At 37.5% G+C, this 25,653-nt stretch overlaps 1 protein-coding gene across 4 annotated transcripts in view; it reads left to right on the top strand.

The window, feature by feature from the left end:
• The window catches only part of PROZ (protein Z, vitamin K dependent plasma glycoprotein), a 43,514-nt gene extending 18,072 nt beyond the window's left edge, over positions 1-25,442 (top strand). For 2 of the 4 annotated variants that reach the window (XM_053707770.1, XM_053707769.1), the window contains exons 5-8: positions 5,521-5,652; positions 6,536-6,633; positions 11,607-11,724; positions 24,234-25,442. In XM_053707770.1, coding sequence (XP_053563745.1) covers positions 5,521-5,652; positions 6,536-6,633; positions 11,607-11,724; positions 24,234-24,757 — 872 coding nt within the window. In that variant the 3' untranslated portion in view covers positions 24,758-25,442. The remainder of the gene's footprint in view (positions 1-5,520; positions 5,653-6,535; positions 6,634-11,606; positions 11,725-24,233) is intronic. The other 2 variants (XM_053707771.1, XM_053707767.1) reach the window with 1 other exon arrangement.
• Positions 25,443-25,653: the final 211 nt, after the last annotated feature.

Here is a 25,653-nt window from a genome sequence, read left to right as displayed (position 1 = left end):
TCAGATCCTGCAGTGCCAGACGTATCCCCCTGCTTAAGCCAGTTCATGTCCGGGTCCGTCTGAAGTATGCTAGAGAGCATTTGGATGATCCAGAAGCGGATTGGGAGAATGTCATATGGTCAGATGAAACCAAAGTAGAACTGTTTGGTAGAAACACAACTCGTCGTGTTTGGAGGAGAGAGAATGCTGAGTTGCAACCAAAGATCACCATACCTACTGTGAAGCATGGGGGTGGCAACATCATCCTTTGGGGCTGTTTCTCTTCAAAGGGAACAGGACGACTGATCCGTGTACATGAAAGAATGAATGGGGCCATGTATTGTGAGATTTTGAGTGCAAACCTCCTTCCATCAGCAAGGGCATTGAAGATGAAACGTGGCTGGGTCTTTCAGAATGACAATGATCCCAAACACACTGCCCAGGCAACGAAGGAGTGGCTTCGTAAGAAGCATTTCAAGGTCCTGGAGTGGCCCATCCAGTCTCCAGTTCTCAACCCCATAGAAAACCTTTGGAGGGAGTTGAAAGTCCGTGTTGCCCAGCGACAGCCCCAAAACATCACTGCTCTAGAGGAGATCTGCATGCAGGAATGGGCCAACATACCAGCAACAGTGTGTGACAACCTTGTGAAGAAAAACAAAAGGCACAGTTGTTTTCCCCCAGGGTTCACAGTCACTGTAACTCAAGGTAAGTATGTATAATTACTCCAATATAAGAACCTGCCGTATATGTGAATGATGCATTATCCCCTTAGAGAGCACATTCCGTTTCCTGTGCGCTAATGGAGCTGATACACAGTCAATCAATATGAAAGAGAAGTACGGAGGGTATAAACCTCTACACTCACCACGCAGTAACTGTTAGTCAGCTTCTGTAAATTTCACTCGAAGGGTAATGGCAGCTTCCAGGTCAAAGGCTTCATCATCCTGGTGAACCGCAGCTCCTGTGCGGAATAGTACACTAGACGTGCCTTCCTCTATAGCGCCACCCGAGTCTTTTAGGCGTCTGACGTCATCACTGGGACATGCCGAAAGGGGGTGTGTGAGGCTTAACCAATCAGAACGCTCCAGCGCCGGTCAAATCTTCAGCTCTCACAGGGGGAAATGCAATATGATATTGCGGCAGGTAAAAAACCAATTGGAGTAGAGGCTGTGTGGGCTCTTGAAGGTAAGCGGACTCCTTGTAGTCCGTAAATAATAAGCAAAAAGAAGAGATTCAAGAGATCCAGTGCAAAAAATTCAAATGAACCTTGTGAAGACTTACAGAAAACGTTTGACCTCTGTCATTGCCAACAAAGAATATATAACAAAGTATTGAGATGACCTTTTGATATTGACCAAATACTTATTTTCCACTATAATTTGCAAATAAATTCTTTCCAAATCAGACAATGTGATTGTCTGGATTTGTTTCCATATTTTGTCTCTCATAGTTGAGGTATACCTATGATGAAAATTACAGGCCTCTCTCATCTTCTTAAGTGGGAGAACTTGCACAATTGGTGGCTGACTAAATACTTTTTTGCCCCACTGTATATATATATATAGTGTGTGTGTGTGTGTATATATGTGTGTGTGTACATATATATATATATATATATATATATATATATATATAGTGTGTGTATATATAAATATACAGTATATATATATATAGTATATATAATATATATATAGTGTGTATATATATAGTGTGTATATATATATAGTATATATATATAATATATATATATATATATATATATATATATATATATAGTGTATGTATATATATATAGTGTATAAACTTGTTTAATAACTAGCGATTCCTACAGAGGTCTACTTCCCCTTTAAATTCCTTACCACTATGTGTTTAAAATATGATTACTCCCATATCTTCACAAAACCCTATACTCTGGTGCCGGATAAAGAGATCTAAAAGTGAGGATTAATTTCCCCACAACTTTCTCTTTTGAATTATTATTTAAATACATTTTTCCCCCCGAGCACAGTGCTGATCTGATATTAACTCATAGTATGTATATATATATATATATATATATATATATATATATATATATATATATATATATATATATATATATGAGTGTGTGTATATAATTATCTTTAGTTTTTTTTTTAGTACATCTTTTTAACATTTTGTAAAAACCAGAAATGGTATATGGTATGTAATGGGGGGGCGCAAACTTTATCCTCGCCTGTGTGGCCAAAAATGCTAGCACCGGCCCTGACTCTAGCACACTTAATATAATCCAGGACGTGACCCCCAGAGACAAATGTGAAGAATTTAGTTAGTGCTTTAGAATAACTCACATACCGTTGAATAATGAGGATCATAACAGGAAGATAGTCAATTTACTGTTTCTGAATGAAAGCTGAATTCAGGTCAAATGCAGAATGAAGCACTTCAGGTAATTCATGCAGGTAACAGGTTAATACAGGTTTCGACTGAATAGCTTGATAGAGGTTAAATGCAGAGTTAAACACTTCAGGTAATTCAGGCAGTTTAGGTAAGTAACAGGTTAATACAGGCTTTGACTGAATAGCTTGATACAGGTTAAATGCAGAGTTAAAGGGATAGTCTAGTCAAAATGAAACTTTCATGATTCAGATAGAGCATGCAATTTTAAGCAACTTTCTTTTTTACTCCTATTATCAATTTTTCTTCATTCTCTTGGTATCTTTATTTGAAAAAGCAAGAATGTAAGCTTAGGGGCCGGACCATTTTTGGTTCAGCACCTGGGTAGAGCTTGCTGATTGGTGGCTACATTTAGACACCAATCAGCAACCTCTACCAAGGTGCTGAACCAAAAATGGGCCAGCTCTTAAGCTTATATTGTTGATTTTTCAAATAATGATACAAAGAGAACAAAGAAAAAAGGATAATAGGAGTAAATTAGAGTTGCTTAAATTTGCATGCTCTATCTGAATCATGAAACTTTAATTTTGACTAGACTATCTCTTTAAACAGTTCAGCTATTTCAGGCAGTTTAGGTAAGTAGCAGGTTAACACCGGGTTTGACTGAACAGCTTGATACTTGTTAAATGCAGAGTTAAGCACTTCAGGTATTTCAGGCAGTTTAGGTAAGTAGCAGGTTAACACAGGCTTTGACGGAATAGCTTGATACAGGTTAAATGCATAGTTAAACACTTCAGGTATTTCAAGCAGTTTAAGTAAGCAGCAGATTGCTGCTCCATAACCTGTCTGCCTGCTTTGAGGCGGCAGACAGAAATCAACCTGATCTAATATGATCGGGTTGATTGACACCCCCTGCTAGCGGCCAATTGGCCGCGAATCGGCAGGGGACGGCATTGCCCCAGCAGTTCACCAGAACTGATGGTGCAATGTTAAATGTCGAGAGCGTATGCTGTCTGCATTTATCGATGTGCAGCGGACATGATCCGCTAAATCGAATCATGTCCACTCGCACCATCATAAATAGGCCCCTTTGACTGAATAGCTTGATACAGGTTAAATGCGGAGTTAAGCACTTCAAATATTTCAGACAGCTTAGGGAAATAGCGTACTCACGATCAGGCAGAGAGGTTAACAGGTAGCCACAAAGTTGAAAGCAACAACAAATGGCACCAGGAATCCTGCAGCTGACAGCTAAATAGGCGTGTGATGTCATCAGGAGGCCAGAGATTAAGGCCTATGTCACATTGCTAGGCAACATGGTGCAAAAAGACCTCTGTATCAAGCGGAGAAGGAAAGTGCCGGAGCAGATCATGACAGCCCTCAAGGATATCACAGGACATCACATAATAACAATATTAAAAGGGCCAACCAGTTAAATATCTACCTAGTATTTGTATGTTAATTACAGTAAAATATATCCATCTATGTTTTGGAGAAACATAGAAAAATTCAAATACCCTCCAATGAAATGGAGTACAAATTAGAGAGTGCACAAACTTTACTTCAATTACCATTTATCACTGAATATAACAAAGTAGCCAGGCTGCTCCTCTACAAAATGTAGAGTAAAGATGCCAGAATAGAAACTGTGAAAACATGAAGCACAGAGGGAACGACATAGTGTATTATACAAACATACATTTAGTGAAGGCAGTAGTGTGGAACAAGCCAATGTCTGTAGGCGTAAAAGTAGTCAGGCATCAATATCAGACCAAGGTAAGGAACCAGTAAATAATCTGTAGCCAGGACATGAAGGAACAAGAAAACAATTTCAGATATACTAACAGTCTTCAAGAGTGAAAAGCGCTAATGAACCATCTCAGGTGAAAGGTCTGGGCACTAATTACCCAGAGGAAAATTAATTTAAATCTGTAGTCATTCATTATCCTAGGTTAAAGTTTCTCACCATGAGGACTGTCTATCAGTAAAGAGAAGGGAGCTCTTTTCTGGAAAATAAATTTCCCACACCCTTATTACTATGTAACCCATCATTTTAAAGAAAGGAAAGAGAGGCATTATTTATTTTGAATGATGGGTAACAATCCCCCTACAATATGTGAATAATGATTGTTGTAATGGTGATCACCTATGCCATTAGGCACCAATAAGCTTTGTTACAAGGTACATTTTTTCACTCTCCCAGGAGACAATTAGGTGAAAAATATCTATAATACAATGGAACAAAAGCTAATTTGAAACAAGAAATGTTCCTCTTTCAAATTAGCAACTCTTTGACCTTGCAGCTGCCAGGTAATTTTCAAAACAATAGCAAATACTTCACTGAATTATACCTATATTGAGGGATCTGGTCACTCTATAAAAATAGCGTATCTAACCCCTACTCATAGACATTTCTCATTTGAAATAGAAAGTCCCATCATTCAAATAAGGAACGTATTTTCTTATAACATTCATGTAATTGACAAATTAATAAGGACTAGCTCACATGAACCTTTAAACATATTTTGTTGTCAAAGCCAGGGCTCAAGATCATGATTTCTCAAAATGAATTTCAAATACATGGGTGTAAGTGGTTTTAAAACAAGGTGACATTTTATAAAATATCTAAATAAAACAATGTATTAATGAAAGTATTTTATATTTGTCCTTTCTTTTCTTTTTTAATATGAGTTTGGTCAGGGCTAAGAAAGTGTATACTCTTTTAGACCACCTCTCTAAAGTTAGAATTTTGTGTAGTTTTAAAAATATCTAATTGCATGGGTATATATTTTATGAATACTCTTTTCTGCAATGTTCAACCTTGTGTGAAATGAATTAAAACTATTTACATTTCCAAATACTAAAAACATAGGTGTTTTGGTATTTTAGCAATGTGAAAGTAAATGTGAAGTGTCAGCCATAAAAGTGTTTAATTAAAGAAATGGAAAAGAAATTTTATATAATCTATACTATATATAATTACCATGGTTACACCATGGTTACTAACCTGCTCTCACCTATCAGCTGATTATTTCACCTGTGCTCTAGTTCAGCTATAATGAAGATCTGGCATGTTGGCGTTACTTGAGGACCGCGATTGAGAAACACTGATCTAGAGCATATTTTAATTTACTGGCACAATTTTGTTTTTCTTTCTTTTTGTAGCAAAAAATGAATGCCACCCTGACAGGAAAGATGGATGTCAACACTTCTGTCACCCAGGATATTTATCTTACTATTGTTCTTGTGCTCAGGGTTACAAGCTTGGCGAGAATGACAAGTCATGTCACCCAGCAAGTAAGTAAAGAAATGCATAATGCTGCCTCTCTGCCTGGATAATCGTTCATTTTTTATGCAGGGCATCTATTGCACGTTGCCTTTTCTCTGTTTATTTTAGTTATGCAACTACTATTATATTGGTGTGTGTGATTTCTTTTTTATCACCAACACTATACTATACTATAATAACCTGCAGATTTCAGAATTAACTATGAAGATAAATAAATGCAAAGATGTTTTTAAAACTCCATTGTTTTGTGAACCTATACTTAAGCATTATTAAGAAACTAAAATGTATTATTTTTCCAAAATCATTTAAGTAAATGTGCCCCTGCGCACCACCTGTTCTGTTACTAAAAACTAGTGCTTGTTTTTAGAAATAAAAGCAGCATGGAGATTATGGGGCATATTTATTATGTTGCGAGCGGACATTATCCGATATAGCGGATCATGTCCGCTGCACATCGATAAATGCCGACAGCATACGCTCTCAGCATTTATCATTGCACCAGCAGTTCTTGTAAACTGCTGGTGCAATGCTGCACCATGCAGATTCGTGGCTAATCGTCCGCTAGCAGGGGGTGTCAATCAACCCGATCATATTCGATCAGGTTGATATCTGGCGATTTCTGTCCGCGGCCTCAGAGCAGACGGACAGGTTATGGAGACCACTGCTTCATAACTTCTGTTTCCAGGCTCACCGGAAACACGGGGCATCAAGCTCCGTATGGAGCTTGATAAAAATGCCTCTATATACGTATGTAGACAGGTTGCTCATGTGTTGGTGCAATGGCTAAAGTGCATTCATGACCCAGGGCTAGCAGACCCCTCAAGCACATGCTCAGTAGCTTAGTGTGAAATATTACTTTAATATAATTTATGTTTATTCTTCACTTGGCAGGTGCTTTTGCATGTGGTCAATTGATTGATAATGAAGAGAGTAAATCAACAAATTCAAATGTTCTTCACAACAATCAAACACAACCATTCCCTTGGCAGGTACCAAAAAAGTTATTAGTTGTGCATTTAGTGTAATTGATTGTGCCAGTTTTGTTATATTGATATGTTCTCACCCTTGTTAGAAAAACTATTTGTCAAATGAATTAGCATACTTTATTATGTAACAGCAACCAAAAACTAAAGCTTTACAAGTGATTTAAAATGACCATGTCTTTCAAAATGGATTTCCTACTATTACACTTTGAAATGGTAATATAGAATGATTTTATATATATATATATATATATATATATATATATATATATATATATATATATATATATATATTATTTTTATATATATTTATTTATTAATTTATATCCCCTTTTCATATAATTCCATTCTGAAATTATGAGCTTTTCAGTTCATGTTAGAATGGAAGTGCAGAAAACTGTTATATTCCACACAGCCATTGGCTGCACACTCTAGTGACCTATTTATAACTGCCCCTAATTGGCCACAGCAGAGAAGGTAACCTAAGATACAACATGGCAGCTCCCATTGTTTTATAAACACTAAAGTTTTAAACTTATTTTGTCAATATTTAAACAGCTAATAAAAATACATCTACATGTTATTCTCAGACTAATCTTTTCTTTGAATGCATCATTCTATCTAGTATGTATTTAGTGTTTAATGTCCCTTTAAATGTACACAACGTTCCATCCATATTAAGGCCTAAATGTAATCTGTGTTACTATCATTGGCATGAATCTTAAAGGGATAATAACCCCACATTTTTTCTTTCATGATTCAGACAGAGCATGTAATTTTAAGCAACTTTCTAATTTACTTCTTTTATCAATTTTTTTTTGTTCTCTTGGCATCTTTATTTAAAAAGCAGGAATGTAAACCTTAGGAGCCGGCACATTTTAGCTTCAGCACCATGAAAAGCGCTTTCTTAATGGTGCCTACATTTAGTCACCAATAAGCAAGCATAACCCAGGTTCTAAACCCAAAATGGGACGGCCTTTAAGCTTTACATTCCTGCTTTTTATATAAAGATAACAAAAGAATGAAGAAAAATTGATAATAGGAGTAAATTATAAAGTTGCTTAAAATTGCATGCTCTATCTGAATCATTAAAGAAAAAATGTAGTTTTTTATTGGCTGTGATTGTAGTTATTAATAATTTAATTTTCTTATAAATAAATGCTATATACTGTATCTGCAACTAAGCTTTAAAGGGACAGTCTACAATAGAATTGCTATTGTTTTAAAAGATAAATAATCCCTTTATTACCCATTCCCCAGTTTTGCACAACCAACACAGTTATATTAATAGACTTTTTACCCCTGTGATTACCTTGTATCTAGGAACCTTCTTCCAGCCCCCTGATCACATGACTGTGACTGTTTATTATCTATTGACTTGCATTTAGTATTGTCTTGTGCTAACTCCCTGTGCCTGAACACAGTGTTATCTATATGGCCCACATGTACTTTCAATCTCTTTGTGTTGAAAATAAATTTAAAAAGCATGTGATTAGAGGCAGCCTTTAATGGCTTTGTTGAAAGCTAAGCATAGGCAGCTCAAATGCTAATTTGTAAGCCCTTGAAGGCTGCCTCTTATCTCAGTGTATTTTGACAGTTTTTTTTAATAGCGCTAGTTAATGTGTGCCATATTGATAACATTGTGCTCAGTCCGTTGGAGTTACCTAGGAGTCAGGTCACACACTCATAATTACACACACATTCACTCATACGTACACAAACTCACACTCATACATATACATACACACACTCATACATACACACACACACACACTCATAATTACACACACATAGACACATTCACTCATATATACACACATTCTCATACATACACACATACATTCTCATACATACTCTCATACATTATCATACATACACACACTCAGACACACATTCAGTCATACATACACACACACTTGCTCATAAATACACACACTCACACACATATTCACTCATACACACATACATTCTCATACATACGTACATTATCATACATACACACACTCACACATACACATCACTCATACATACACACACATACATTCTCATACATACACACACTCACACATAAATTCCCTCATACATACACACACACTTGCTCATACATACACACAACTACATTCTCATACATACACACACTCACACACAAATTCACTCATGCATACACACACACTTGCTCATAACTACACACACATACATTCTCATATATACACACATACATTTTCATACATACACACATACACAAATTCACTCATACATACACACACACTTGCTCATACCTACACACACATACATTCTGATACATACACACATACATTCTCATAAATACACACACAAATTCACTAATACATACACACACACTTGCTCATACATACACACACATACAGTTTTATACATACACACATACATTCTCATACATACACACACATTCACTCATACATGCACACACATTCACTCATACATACACACACACTTGCTTATACATACACACACTCTCATACATATACACACTCTCATAATACACACGCACATTCTCATACACACACACACACTTGCTCATACATACACACACAGTCTCATACATATACACATACATTCTCATACATACACACACATTCACTCATACATACACACACACACATTCAGTCATACATACACACACATTCACTCATACATACACACACACTCTCATAATACACACACAAATTTTCATATATACACACACATTTGCTCATACATACACACACACACTCTCATGATACACACACACATCCTCATACATACACACACACATACACATACAATCAGCATTACATTCACTTGGACGCATCCCTGTAGCAGGAATGAAATACTGTATATGCTTGTTTTTGCTGCAAACAAATGTACATTAAAAAGCGGAGGTCAACAGCAATCTTGTGGGGAGGTTAACAAATGTTTGTGTACATTTCTATGTGAAATATTAACAAAAGTACTCACTTGCTTGAGAAGGATGGCCTCTATTTTTTTGCTGCGCAGCCAACGTATCAAGTTGCAGGAGCCAGAAAAGGACTGTGTGCAATGTGCGAGGAGTTGCTGAATATTGTGTCGACCAACAAACGTTTTTAAGTGGCCCCCCATTTAAGAGGCACCACTTTAGATAGCAGGTGGTCTATGTAAAAAAGGTGGTCATCTGCAAGGTGTTAAGTATAAAAAAAAATACTAGTTATCTCATTGATTTGAAAGGGGAAAGATCACTCTCTTGGAAAATGGGACACATGCCCTTAGGGTGCAGGTGAACACCGTGGAGAAGCATTAGGCTCTTGTCCTACTTGACAACAAGGAGAATAATTTTGGAGGAGGGCGGTATTACAGAATCCCCCCCCCCCCTTATTTATTTAGAGAGAATGAATCTTCTCATTTGAAAGAGGAGAAGTACCTCCTTCTAATGAGGGATTACTTGCCCCTCTAGAAAGCAGTTGATCATCAGAGTAATGGTGATCACCTAAATCATTAACAACTATAGGCAGAGACCCCAAAACAAAAATCAACAAACAAAAACAACAACACATTGTTATTAGAAATTAGCAGGGAGAGCTAGAATAAGCACTTGGATTTGGCCTTTATGTTGCCAAAAAGCAAGGTGTTTTTTTTATTTTCTGAGATATAAATATGTTAACTCTTGATTGTAGCATTACTTTATATGCACAAATTGATATCTCTGGAAATAGAAAGTTTCTATAGTAAAACCGCGCTGATAATAGACTACATTTTAGTTTTGAGTTACGTACATTATTACAGGACAAACAGGTAGACAAAAGTATGGAAAGTTAAGGGACATAAAACCCCAATATTTACTTCAAGATTCAGATAGAGAATACAATTTAAAACAATTTTCTAATTTATTTTTATTATCATATTTTCTTTGTGTTCTTGTAATCCTTAGTTAAAAAGCAGGGACGTAAGTTCAGGAGTGTGCACGGGTCTGTAGAACTATGGCAGCAGTTTTGCACCAATGTAACACATTAGCAAGAGCACTAGATTGCAGCACTATTTTCTGTCATGTATTGCTCCAGACATGTGCATGATACAAAGTAAATTGAAAACTTTTTTTAAATTGTATTCTCTGTCTGAATCGTGAAAGAAAAAAATTGTGGTTTTGCAAAAATATGAGGTCCTGGCTCTATACTGTATGTAGTGTCTGAAGGAGGCACAGGGCTAACATATCATCAAGAGGGAAAGTAAACCCAGGAATCTCCCTGCTTTTGGGCATTTACCTGAGACTTAAAGGGCCATCATACCCAAATGTTTAAACACTTGAAAGTGATGCAGCATAGCTGTAAAAAGCTGACAGGAAAATATCACCTGAACAGCTCTATGTAAAAAAGGAAGCTATTTTACCTCAAAATGTCCTAAGTATTTACACAAAATTGTAAAGGTCTTTAAGCAGCAAATCAGTATGTCTGCCCAGGACCTGCAAGGGAGTGAGCCTCATGCACAATCATGTTATTTCCCTATTCAGTTTAAGGAAGTTTACTATGAAATCTTATGAGAGTTAAGTGAAATATTATGAGATCACAGTAAAAGAGTTCATGACCTCAGCACTGCTGATGCTGATTGGCTACTATTTATTTCTTCCTCTGTTTTTTTTTAACCTGCAGCTGAGCAGTAACTGAAAGATAAATCTTTATACAGTACTTACTCTGGTGAGCTGAGGAAGTTGTGAGGTAAAATATCTTCCTTTTTTACATAGAGATTCTTAGATAATATTTTCAGCTTTTTACAGTTATGCTGCATCAGTTTCAAGTGATTTAGCATATGAGTATTATGTCCCTTTAAACTACATCACTGATATCTGATTTTTTGCCATGGGTAATTAGACCAATATTTTTGTTTTTGTTAAGTTTTGTTTTAGACTTTTTAATTATGCTCAAATACTAACGTTTATTGTCAGCATCCTCAATGAAGAGTATTAATGTCTCCTGACTTGTTTTACTTTAAAGGTACTATTACTCAACTCAGAAAGAGTACCATTTTGTAGTGGAGTGATATTGAACCAGTCTTTAGTACTGACAACAGCAAAGTGCAGCAATATGTACAGCACTATTTATGTAAAGACAGGTAAGTGTTATTTTTGTTGTTAATAGTAAATGTATACTTGTAAAGTTGTGTGTATTCCTGCAATAGGAAAAAGTAAAGGTGCTGGAGTGCACTCATTTAAACTAACCATAATAATATAATAAGATCACCTTACCAATCCTCTACTTGTACTTTTATTATTAAAAATAATAAAACCAATTGTACCAATAGCATACTATGATGTCTGACACATGGGGCTCCATTTATTAAGCAGTGGGTGCTGCTTTAGAGGCCCATCATTTCAGGCTCGCCTGAAACGGAAGTTAAGAAGCAGCAGCCATAAGACCGCTGCTCCTTATCCTGTCTGCCACCTCTTAAATTGCGGATTGAAATCATCCCGATTCGATCTGGATAATTGACAGTCCTTGCTAGCGGCCGATTGGCCACCAGTGAGCAGGGGGCGGCATTGCAGAAGCATTTCACCAGAAATGCTTGTGCAATGATAAATGCAGACAGCGTAAATGTATTTAATGATCATTTGTGCAAAAAAATTTACATTTCTCCAACATAGGTGTGTCCGGTCCACGGCGTCATCCTTACTTGTGGGATATTCTCTTCCCCAACAGGAAAACAGGAAATGGCAAAGAGCCCAGCAAAGCTGGTCACATGATCCCTCCTAGGCTCCGCCTACCCCAGTCATTCTCTTTGCCGTTGTACAGGCAACATCTCCACGGAGATGGCTTAGAGTTTTTTAGTGTTTAACTGTAGTTTTTATTATTCAATCAAGAGTTTGTTATTTTAAAATAGTGCTGGTATGTACTATTTACTCAGAAACAGAAAAGAGATGAAGATTTCTGTTTGTATGAGGAAAATGATTTTAGCAACCGTTACTAAAATCCATGGCTGTTCCACACAGGACTGTTGAGAGGAATTAACTTCAGTTGGGGGAACAGTGAGCAGTCTCTTGCTGCTTGAGGTATGACACATTCTAACAAGACGATGTAATGCTGGAAGCTGTCATTTTCCCTATGGGATCCGGTAAGCCATGTTTATTAAGATTGTAAATAAGGGCTTCACAAGGGCTTATTAAGACTGTAGACTTTTTCTGGGCTAAATCGATTCATTATTAACACATATTTAGCCTTGAGGAATCATTTAATCTGTGTATTTTGATAAGTTTATATCGGCACTTTTTTAGACACCTTTCTCTTTAGGGGCTTTCCCAAATCATAGGCAGAGCCTCATTTTCGCGCCGGTGTTGCGCACTTGTTTTTGAGAGGCATGACATGCAGTCGCATGTGTGAGGAGCTCTGATACATAGAAAAGACTTTCTGAAGGCGTCATTTGGTATCGTATTCCCCTTTGGGCTTGGTTGGGTCTCAGCAAAGCAGACACCAGGGACTGTAAAGGGGTTAGAGTTAAAAACGGCTCCGGTTCCGTTATTTTAAGGGTTAAAGCTTCCAAATTTGGGGTGCAATACTTTTAAGGCTTTAAGACACTGTGGTGAAATTTTGGTGAATTTTGAACAATTCCTTCATATTTTTTCGCAATTGCAGTAATAAAGTGTGTTCAGTTTAAAATTTAAAGTGACAGTAACGGTTTTATTTTAAAACGTTTTTTGTACTTTGTTATCAAGTTTATGCCTGTTTAACATGTCTGAACTACCAGATAGACTGTGTTCTGAATGTGGGGAAGCCAGAGTTCCTTCTCATTTAAATAAATGTGATTTATGTGACAATGACAATGATGCCCAAGATGATTCCTCAAGTGAGGGGAGTAAGCATGGTACTGCATCATTCCCTCCTTCGTCTACACGAGTCTTGCCCACTCAGGAGGCCCCTAGTACATCTAGCGCGCCAATACTCCTTACTATGCAACAATTAACGGCTGTAATGGATAATTCTGTCAAAAACATTTTAGCCAAAATGCACACTTATCAGCGTAAGCGCGACTGCTCTGTTTTAGATACTGAAGAGCATGACGACGCTGATAATAATGGTTCTGAAGGGCCCCTAAACCAGGCTGATGGGGCCAGGGAAGTTTTGTCTGAGGGAGAAATTACTGATTCAGGGAACATTTCTCAACAAGCTGAACCTGATGTGATTACGTTTAAATTTAAGTTGGAACATCTCCGCATTCTGCTTAAGGAGGTATTATCCACTCTGGATGATTGTGACAAGTTGGTCATCCCAGAGAAACTATGTAAAATGGACAAGTTCCTAGAGGTCCCGGGGCTCCCAGAAGCTTTTCCTATACCCAAGCGGGTGGCGGACATTGTAAATAAAGTATGGGAAAGGCCCGGTATTCCTTTCGTCCCTCCCCCCATATTTAAAAAATTGTTTCCTATGGTCGACCCCAGAAAGGACTTATGGCAGACAGTCCCCAAGGTCGAGGGAGCGGTTTCCACTTTAAACAAACGCACCACTATACCCATAGAAGATAGTTGTGCTTTCAAAGATCCTATGGATAAAAAATTAGAAGGTTTACTTAAAAAGATGTTTGTTCAGCAGGGTTACCTTCTACAACCAATTTCATGCATTGTCCCTGTCGCTACAGCCGCGTGTTTCTGGTTCGATGAGCTGGTAAAGGCGGTCGATAGTGATTCTCCTCCTTATGAGGAGATTATGGACAGAATCAATGCTCTCAAATTGGCTAATTCTTTCACCCTAGACGCCACTTTGCAATTGGCTAGGTTAGCGGCTAAGAATTCTGGGTTTGCTATTGTGGCGCGCAGAGCGCTTTGGTTGAAATCTTGGTCAGCTGATGCGTCTTCCAAGAACAAGCTACTTAACATTCCTTTCAAGGGGAAAACGCTGTTTGGCCCTGACTTGAAAGAGATTATCTCTGATATCACTGGGGGTAAGGGCCATGCCCTTCCTCAGGATCGGCCTTTCAAGGCCAAAAATAAACCTAATTTTCGTCCCTTTCGTAGAAACGGACCAGCCCAAAGTGCTACGTCCTCTAAGCAAGAGGGTAATACTTCTCAAGCCAAGCCAGCTTGGAGACCAATGCAAGGCTGGAACAAGGGAAAGCAGGCCAAGAAACCTGCCACTGCTACCAAGACAGCATGAAATGTTGGCCCCCGATCCGGGACCGGATCTGGTGGGGGGCAGACTCTCTCTCTTCGCTCGGGCTTGGGCAAGAGATGTTCTGGATCCTTGGGCGCTAGAAATAGTCTCCCAAGGTTATCTTCTGGAATTCAAGGGGCTTCCCCCAAGGGGGAGGTTCCACAGGTCTCAGTTGTCTTCAGACCACATAAAAAGACAGGCATTCTTACGTTGTGTAGAAGACCTGTTAAAAATGGGAGTGATTCATCCTGTTCCATTAGGAGAACAAGGGATGGGGTTCTACTCCAATCTGTTCATAGTTCCCAAAAAAGAGGGAACGTTCAGACCAATCTTAGATCTCAAGATCTTAAACAAGTTTCTCAAGGTTCCATCGTTCAAAATGGAAACCATTCGAACAATTCTTCCTTCCATCCAGGAAGGTCAATTCATGACCACGGTGGATTTAAAGGATGCGTATCTACATATTCCTATCCACAAGGAACATCATCGGTTCCTAAGGTTCGCATTCCTGGACAAGCATTACCAGTTCGTGGCGCTTCCTTTCGGATTAGCCACTGCTCCAAGGATTTTCACAAAGGTACTAGGGTCCCTTCTAGCTGTGCTAAGACCAAGGGGCATTGCTGTAGTACCTTACTTGGACGACATTCTGATTCAAGCGTCGTCCCTTCCTCAAGCAAAGGCTCACACGGACATTGTCCTGGCCTTTCTCAGATCTCACGGATGGAAAGTGAACGTGGAAAAGAGTTCTCTATCTCCGTCAACAAGGGTTCCCTTCTTGGGGACAATACTAGACTCCTTAGAAATGAAGAGCAAAAAACAAGAGGGCGACCCCTAGTGCAGATCAATGATGAACCAGTGGTGAAAATCTGTTAGTACTGACGAATGGATACTCACAAGATGAATTGCACCCTGAAGTGCAAATATGGCATACTAGGAATATTATAGTGTCCTAGTGCACAAATCCAACCAAAAAGAGGCACTGTCGTGATGACAAATGGACTTTAGGTATATGAGATGGACATCAGGATGGTGGAAAAGATAAAGAGAACTCCAGTATCGATAAAAAAATATTTAATAAAAAGATAAAAAATGTACATACACAGATCAACAATGATATCTGTTTGTAAAATTGCTACGCGTTTCTAAGCGTTAACCACGCTTTTTCCTCAGGCAAATGATACTGAATGTGCTGGAGTCTCTTACATATATACCCCTGTATAGGCTTAATGAAAACAGCTGTAGCTAATTTGAACAGGTGCTGCATAGATTAGTCTAAGAGGTTGTTTAAAGCAAATCACAATGTTACAATCCAATGTGTATAGCCAAATATCTAATACAATAATGCTCAATAGTTCTTCTAAACATATATTAACTAAAATAAAAAACACATATAAATACCTCGAGCTTTAGGCTCTATAGATTATCTTAAATATTTAAAAGCCGTATTGGGAATAATCGTCATAGTATGTATACATGCAGGGTTTATCTCTGCCAATGTGCTATTTATATATCTATTTATCTTCCTTGGTGGTATTATTGGAGATGGCCCTACAAATAGATAATAAACTGAGTAAATACGATCCTATATTTCTAAATATGAGAGGGTGTGTATCAATGAACAAATTATAATGTTATATGACTGGCCTGTCCGATTACTACGTCAGAACGGGGTGTGTTGCGCTAAGCTAATAGCCGTGTTGTATTCAAAATATCTCCATACTGTGTTGTGTTACTTCACCTGATTGGGGCTAAGGTTGTATATCTAGTGACGTGAATGTGCGTACATATGCACCAATGTGAACAGAAACATTAACCTCTGTTGTTAGGTGTTTGTGATTGTGGGTGTGTATCTAATGACGTGGAGATGCATACAAGAACACCCCTGGATACAAAATCAGTTACCTCTGTTGCTATGTAGAGATATAGCGTGTTTACCGTGATCGAAAAAAAAAAAAAAAACTGATACCTTGATGTGCAAAAAAGCTGAGTCAGCTTTGACTATAATATTCACATTAACTGACTACATTCCTAACAAGTGTATATATGACATGTGTATAAGAACGTGAATATAAGGACCACAATACGAATTAATATATAAAAAAATAATATAAGTGTGTATAAGTCTGTGTCTTAGTGATAAATGATGCAAATTATTGCATCGTTGTATCTAAACCAAAGTTATGTGATAGATAGAGATCTACCAGAATTTTATGTGAACAGTATGATATAGTGAAATTGGAATACTAGGTGGGTATAGAGTATAATATAAAATAATAGTGAACATTCATGAGTATGACAAAAATGAAAGAGAAATATTATTGGATATATAATCTAATATAAAATGATAGTGTAGGATTCATTCAAAATTATGAATAAGTGATGAATTTAAATATTTAAATTTAATGTGAAGATATATAATAATGAAATAAGTCCGATGTTGTGATATGGGTAAAAAAATAATAATATTGTATATATTGGGGATGTATTAAAAAGCAGCAGAATCTATTACTTCGTTAAGCCCCTCCGGATGTAAAGTTTTAAATTGATAAATCCAAAAGGTTTCCCTCTGGCGTAATTTAATCATTCTGTTTTGAGAACTTATAGCAGGAATCATTTCCAATGGGGTGATGTTCATGACGCACTTATTTGTGCCATGTATGGAAGAATGGTGCCTAGAAGTACTATATTTATCAGATCCTTTCAGGATACATCTCAAATGTTCTGACCATCTTTGTCTAATTTTTCTACAGGTGCGACCTATATATATATAGGTCGCACCTGTAGAAAAATTAGACAAAGATGGTCAGAACATTTGAGATGTATCCTGAAAGGATCTGATAAATATAGTACTTCTAGGCACCATTCTTCCATACATGGCACAAATAAGTGCGTCATGAACATCACCCCATTGGAAATGATTCCTGCTATAAGTTCTCAAAACAGAATGATTAAATTACGCCAGAGGGAAACCTTTTGGATTTATCAATTTAAAACTTTACATCCGGAGGGGCTTAACGAAGTAATAGATTCTGCTGCTTTTTAATACATCCCCAATATATACAATATTATTATTTTTTTACCCATATCACAACATCGGACTTATTTCATTATTATATATCTTCACATTAAATTTAAATATTTAAATTCATCACTTATTCATAATTTTGAATGAATCCTACACTATCATTTTATATTAGATTATATATCCAATAATATTTCTCTTTCATTTTTGTCATACTCATGAATGTTCACTATTATTTTATATTATACTCTATACCCACCTAGTATTCCAATTTCACTATATCATACTGTTCACATAAAATTCTGGTAGATCTCTATCTATCACATAACTTTGGTTTAGATACAACGATGCAATAATTTGCATCATTTATCACTAAGACACAGACTTATACACACTTATATTATTTTTTTATATATTAATTCGTATTGTGGTCCTTATATTCACGTTCTTATACACATGTCATATATACACTTGTTAGGAATGTAGTCAGTTAATGTGAATATTATAGTCAAAGCTGACTCAGCTTTTTTGCACATCAAGGTATCAGTTTTTTTTTTTTTTTTTTCGATCACGGTAAACACGCTATATCTCTACATAGCAACAGAGGTAACTGATTTTGTATCCAGGGGTGTTCTTGTATGCATCTCCACGTCATTAGATACACACCCACAATCACAAACACCTAACAACAGAGGTTAATGTTTCTGTTCACATTGGTGCATATGTACGCACATTCACGTCACTAGATATACAACCTTAGCCCCAATCAGGTGAAGTAACACAACACAGTATGGAGATATTTTGAATACAACACGGCTATTAGCTTAGCGCAACACACCCCGTTCTGACGTAGTAATCGGACAGGCCAGTCATATAACATTATAATTTGTTCATTGATACACACCCTCTCATATTTAGAAATATAGGATCGTATTTACTCAGTTTATTATCTATTTGTAGGGCCATCTCCAATAATACCACCAAGGAAGATAAATAGATATATAAATAGCACATTGGCAGAGATAAACCCTGCATGTATACATACTATGACGATTATTCCCAATACGGCTTTTAAATATTTAAGATAATCTATAGAGCCTAAAGCTCGAGGTATTTATATGTGTTTTTTATTTTAGTTAATATATTTTTAGAAGAACTATTGAGCATTATTGTATTAGATATTTGGCTATACACATTGGATTGTAACATTGTGATTTGCTTTAAACAACCTCTTAGACTAATCTATGCAGCACCTGTTCAAATTAGCTACAGCTGTTTTCATTAAGCCTATACAGGGGTATATATGTAAGAGACTCCAGCACATTCAGTATCATTTGCCTGAGGAAAAAGCGTGGTTAACGCTTAGAAACGCGTAGCAATTTTACAAACAGATATCATTGTTGATCTGTGTATGTACATTTTTTATCTTTTTATTAAATATTTTTTTATCGATACTGGAGTTCTCTTTATCTTTTCCACCATCCTGATGTCCATCTCATATACCTAAAGTCCATTTGTCATCACGACAGTGCCTCTTTTTGGTTGGATTTGTGCACTAGGACACTATAATATTCCTAGTATGCCATATTTGCACTTCAGGGTGCAATTCATCTTGTGAGTATCCATTCGTCAGTACTAACAGATTTTCACCACTGGTTCATCATTGATCTGCACTAGGGGTCGCCCTCTTGTTTTTTGCTCTTGATTTTCAGAATACAGATATCCCTTCTGCATTTGGGAGGAGCAGCCCTCTAAGCATAGTGCACAGTCAGCTGGGACACTGTGAAGTTCCCAGAGTGCTCATCTAGGCATTACCTTTGCCTTTCCACATTGTGAGTATGCTTACTTTTGCATTATCTCCCATATAAAAATTGGCTACACTAGGAGGCGCCCTTCTCTTTTCTTTCCTTAGAAATGAGGATTTTTCTGACAGAGGCCAGAAAAACAAAACTTCTAGACTCTTGTCGGATACTTCATTCCGTTCCTCTTCCTTCCATAGCGCAGTGCATGGAAGTGATAGGTTTGATGGTAGCGGCAATGGACATAGTTCCTTTTGCGCGCATTCATCTAAGACCATTACAACTGTGCATGCTCAGTCAGTGGAATGGGGACTATACAAACTTGTCTCCGAGGATACAAGTAAATCAGAGGACCAGAGACTCACTCCGTTGGTGGCTGTCCCTGGACAACCTGTCACAAGGGATGACCTTCCGCAGACCAGAGTGGGTCATTGTCACGACCGACGCCAGTCTGATGGGCTGGGGCGCGGTCTGGGGATCCCTGAAAGCTCAGGGTCTTTGGTCTCGGGAAGAATCTCTTCTACCGATAAATATTCTGGAACTGAGAGCGATATTCAATGCTCTCAAGGCTTGGCCTCAGCTAGCGAGGGCCAAGTTCATACGGTTTCAATCAGACAACATGACAACTGTTGCGTACATCAACCATCAGGGGGGAACAAGGAGTTCCCTGGCGATGGAAGAAGTGACCAAAATCATTCTATGGGCGGAGTCTCACTCCTGCCACCTGTCTGCTATCCACATCCCAGGAGTGGAAAATTGGGAAGCGGATTTTCTGAGTCGTCAGACATTGCATCCGGGGGAGTGGGAACTCCATCCGGAAATCTTTGCCCAAGTCACTCAACTGTGGGGCATTCCAGACATGGATCTGATGGCCTCTCGTCAGAACTTCAAAGTTCCTTGCTACGGGTCCAGATCCAGGGATCCCAAGGCGGCTCTAGTGGATGCACTAGTAGCACCTTGGACCTTCAAACTAGCTTATGTATTCCCGCCGTTTCCTCTCATCCCCAGGCTGGTAGCCAGGATCAATCAGGAAAGGGCGTCGGTGATCTTGATAGCTCCTGCGTGGCCACGCAGGACTTGGTATGCAGATCTGGTGAATATGTCATCGGCTCCACCATGGAAGCTACCTTTGAGACGAGACCTTCTTGTTCAAGGTCCGTTCGAACATCCGAATCTGGTCTCACTCCAGCTGACTGCTTGGAGATTGAACGCTTGATCTTATCGAAGCGAGGGTTCTCAGATTCTGTTATCGATACTCTTGTTCAGGCCAGAAAGCCTGTAACTAGAAAGATTTACCACAAAATTTGGAAAAAATATATCTGTTGGTGTGAATCTAAAGGATTCCCTTGGGACAAGGTTAAGATTCCTAAGATTCTATCCTTCCTTCAAGAAGGATTGGAAAAAGGATTATCTGCAAGTTCCCTGAAGGGACAGATTTCTGCCTTGTCTGTGTTACTTCACAAAAAGCTGGCAGCTGTGCCAGATGTTCAAGCCTTTGTTCAGGCTCTGGTTAGAATCAAGCCTGTTTACAAACCTTTGACTCCTCCTTGGAGTCTCAACTTAGTTCTTTCAGTTCTTCAGGGGGTTCCGTTTGAACCCTTACATTCCGTTGATATTAAGTTATTATCTTGGAAAGTTTTGTTTTTGGTTGCAATTTCTTCTGCTAGAAGAGTTTCAGAATTATCTGCTCTGCAGTGTTCTCCTCCTTATCTGGTGTTCCATGCAGATAAGGTGGTTTTACGTACTAAACCTGGTTTTCTTCCAAAAGTTGTTTCTAACAAAAACATTAACCAGGAGATTATCGTACCTTCTCTGTGTCCGAAACCAGTTTCGAAGAAGGAACGTTTGTTGCACAATTTGGATGTTGTTCGCGCTCTAAAATTCTATTTAGATGCTACAAAGGATTTTAGACAAACATCTTCCTTGTTTGTTGTTTATTCCGGTAAAAGGAGAGGTCAAAAAGCAACTTCTACCTCTCTCTCTTTTTGGATTAAAAGCATCATCAGATTGGCTTACGAGACTGCCGGACGGCAGCCTCCCGAAAGAATCACGGCTCATTCCACTAGGGCTGTGGCTTCCACATGGGCCTTCAAGAACGAGGCTTCTGTTGATCAGATATGTAGGGCAGCGACTTGGTCTTCACTGCACACTTTTACCAAATTTTACAAGTTTGATACTTTTGCTTCTTCTGAGGCTATTTTTGGGAGAAAGGTTTTGCAAGCCGTGGTGCCTTCCATCTAGGTGACCTGATTTGCTCCCTCCCATCATCCGTGTCCTAAAGCTTTGGTATTGGTTCCCACAAGTAAGGATGACGCCGTGGACCGGACACACCTATGTTGGAGAAAACAGAATTTATGTTTACCTGATAAATTACTTTCTCCAACGGTGTGTCCGGTCCACGGCCCGCCCTGGTTTTTTAATCAGGTCTGATAATTTATTTTCTTTAACTACAGTCACCACGGTTTCATATGGTTTCTCCTATGCAAATATTCCTCCTTAACGTCGGTCGAATGACTGGGGTAGGCGGAGCCTAGGAGGGATCATGTGACCAGCTTTGCTGGGCTCTTTGCCATTTCCTGTTTTCCTGTTGGGGAAGAGAATATCCCACAAGTAAGGATGACGCCGTGGACCGGACACACCGTTGGAGAAAGTAATTTATCAGGTAAACATAAATTCTGTTTTTTAATATTAGCTAATTTTATCTTAATATTGGCTAAAATTTTAGCCAGGTGGTCAGTCAACTCAGTCGGTTGGTGCACCCGCTAAAAAGGTCCTGGGGAGAACACTAAGACCCTTTCCAGAGTGTGGGTGACACCTTTTTATGGCAGGCCATTAAACAAATTACAAGCCCTGGCTGAAGTTATAGGATACCTTATAATTTTAGCAATCCCATTGTGATATTATGAGGATTGTTTTGATATCAGATATGGCATGTCTGTCATATTTGGTCACCCTGTAACAAAAAAGGTGATTAAAACATGTCTTAAGATATCCTAGAGTATCACCTCTAATGGCCTTCAGGTTTGTGTACAGGACACAGAAGAAAAAGAACGAAACAAAAATTAACCCCTGACATCCTAAACTCATGAGGTCTTCATGACCAGTGACTATATTTTTTTCTTCAGTAATGTAAACCCATAGCTTCCCAGTTAAAAGGCCATGATACCCAAATGTTGAAATACTTGAAAGTGATGCAGCATAGCTGTAAAAAGCTGACTAGAAAATATCACCTGAACATCTCTATGTAATAAAGAAAGATATTTTACCTAAAAAATTCCTCAGTAGCCACATCCAATTGTAAAGGACTTCTAAGCAGCAAATCAGTATGTCTGTCCTGGGACAGCTAAGGGAGTGAGCTTACGTGCACACTCATCTTATTTCCCTATTCAGTTTAAGGAAGTTTACTATGAAATCTCATGAGAGTTAAGTCAAATCTCATGAGATCACAGTAAAAGAGTTCATGTTGATGCTGATTGGCTGCTGTTCATTTCTTCATATTTTTTATTTTTTTTACCTGCAGCTGAGCAACAGCTGAAGTATAACTTTGTGCACAGAACTTACTTTGGTGAGCTGATGAAATTGTGAGGTAAAATATCTTCTTTTTTTACATAGAGATGCTCAGGTGATATTTTCATGTCAGCTTTTTACAGTTATACTGCATCAGTTTCAAGTGATTTAACATATGAGTATTTTGTCCCTTTAAGATTCTGACTTATTGATCGACCTTTATACATTAAGCAGTAAAAAACTAGCAAGGTATATGCTAAAAAGCAAGCACATAGCAGGTTTGAACTCAATGTAATCTATTCTTAAGTACTAAACATATCAAAGAAAGCAACAGTATTTTTCTTAGAAAAAAAACAATAAAAACAGTATATAGTAAAATTATAACAGTGAGTATAATCAAACAATAAAAGTGAAAAAAGAAGGAAATTATACTATACAACACTGTGCACAATAAGGTCATGGGATAATATTCAAAAAGTGATCTTCTTCATACCTTAAAGAAAATGGAGACAAACTTTCATAGTGTTAAACCATATGAGAATATCCATTTAAGCACAATAGGAAAACTTCTTGCAGGATTTTAAGCTACTATAGGTACTATAAGTGATGCGCTTAGTACAAATGGATCCAAGACTGTATTTGTTGTAGGGGGTTCCAATATTTAATAACAAAAATACAAACTTATTGAAAACAAGGATTCTTTAAAAAGCAAAGTCCTTGCAAAATAAAAAGACAATAAATGTCCATCACTCTGGGGTCCCAGAATCTATCAACAGGCAACACTTTCAGACCTCCTTCCTAGATAGATATCAGAAGGGTCCGGTGCGACTTGATTTCAATATACCTGCCCCTCCTTGTGACTTTGCCTTTGTGACTGCTGGGAGCTATAGTAGCTCAAAATCATGTGAGTAGTTTTCCTATTATGCTTAAAGGGATATTCTCATATGGTTTAACACTATGAAAGTTTCTCTCCATTTTTTTTGAAGTACAAAGAAGATCACCTTTTGAATATTATCCCATGACTTTATAGTGCACGGTGTTGTATGGTATGAGTTTTTTTCTTAGATAATGTGAAATCTTTATTAAAATGTTCATATGTCCATGTTCTTGATGTATTACATTGTCTATATTTCTATGTGTTCTTCATTAATTCAGGTAACATGGGGAATACGGAATCTGGTAACCAGGACAACATTGTGATAAACAAGTTTGCCCACACAAGGTATTGTGAGGAGACTGGAGAAAATAACATTGCTCTGTTAAAGCTTAAGAATGACTTTGAGTACCACAGCCACTGTCTTCCTGTTTGCATTCCTCAAAAAGACTTTGCAGAGAATGTGCTGATACCTCATAAGACAGGTATAGTTAGCGCCTGGGAGCTCTCGGAGGAAGAGGCTGTGCCAAGGACACTTTATCAGTTTCAAGCATCTCACATTGACAAAGATATGTGTGAAGATGTTTTAAACATTACACAAACTAACAGAATGTTCTGTGGGGTTTCCAAAAAAGAAATACAGTCTGATCTGGCTGAAGGAGGCCATTTTGTTGTGGAACACAATGGCGTGTGGTTCCTCACAGGCATCATGGGATTATGGAGTCCGACGGCTAATAATCAAGACATGATTTCATTTACCAAAATATCTAGGTATATAATGTGGCTAAAACAAAATAGTTACTAAATTTTAGTACACAGTAAAATTATAATAGGTGACTTCATCTGTAACTATCTGATGGTCTGATTACATTTTATGGATATTTTTTTCTGTTCAAGATGCAATTCAAATTCTAGGGTAACACATTTCTATAATATATTAACATTTCTTAAACATTAGAAATATTTATCAAAATTTCATTTTTTTTTCTGTGAAACCTTTTTTGTAGGCAAATGTATTTTTAAATGAATATGGTAGATGTGTACTCCATATTAGCTACTGTAACCATAGTTCAGCTTGCATATTTGTATTAGATTAGGGTAAAACATATATATATGCTATTAATTTCCTATTAATTATACAAATAGGATATAAAGAAATATTGATGCACTGTATTTTTGTAAATTATATGAATCTTATTTAGTGAGTATGTTGACAAATTCACAATGTTAAAAATATAAAATAACAAGATGTTATGGACCAATGATCTTCTTTACCTAATTTTTTTTACATTTTATTCAGATATTCCAAAATTTCCATTGTGTCACATGTCAAACATTTAAAACATTAAATAAATAAAAGACACAACAGCCTTTTTAAAGGGACATTAAACTGTGGGACACTACTTCAGCAGAATGGGTAGTACTTACAAGAATGCCTAAGTGTCAAGATTCACCTACTGGAACCAGTAAGGGGTAAAAATAGGAGAACGGTTTTGAAGACAGTTGCAAGCATAGGGGGGAAAAACAATAGCATTGTGCATAATTCCCCTTTAATAGCCATAGGTATATTATTAAAAAAATTACGTTTTATCCTTATTGTCACTATGCTGTACTTCAGTAAATCCATCCCCTTAAAATTAGATTACTAAATTATGAAATATACATTACCAGTGGTGGCTGGTGAATTTTAAATATGGTGGG

Source organism: Bombina bombina, chromosome 3 (genome assembly GCF_027579735.1).
Source record: "Bombina bombina isolate aBomBom1 chromosome 3, aBomBom1.pri, whole genome shotgun sequence".
Lineage (NCBI taxonomy): Eukaryota > Metazoa > Chordata > Amphibia > Anura > Bombinatoridae > Bombina > Bombina bombina.
This window is presented reverse-complemented; position numbering and strand designations above follow the sequence as displayed.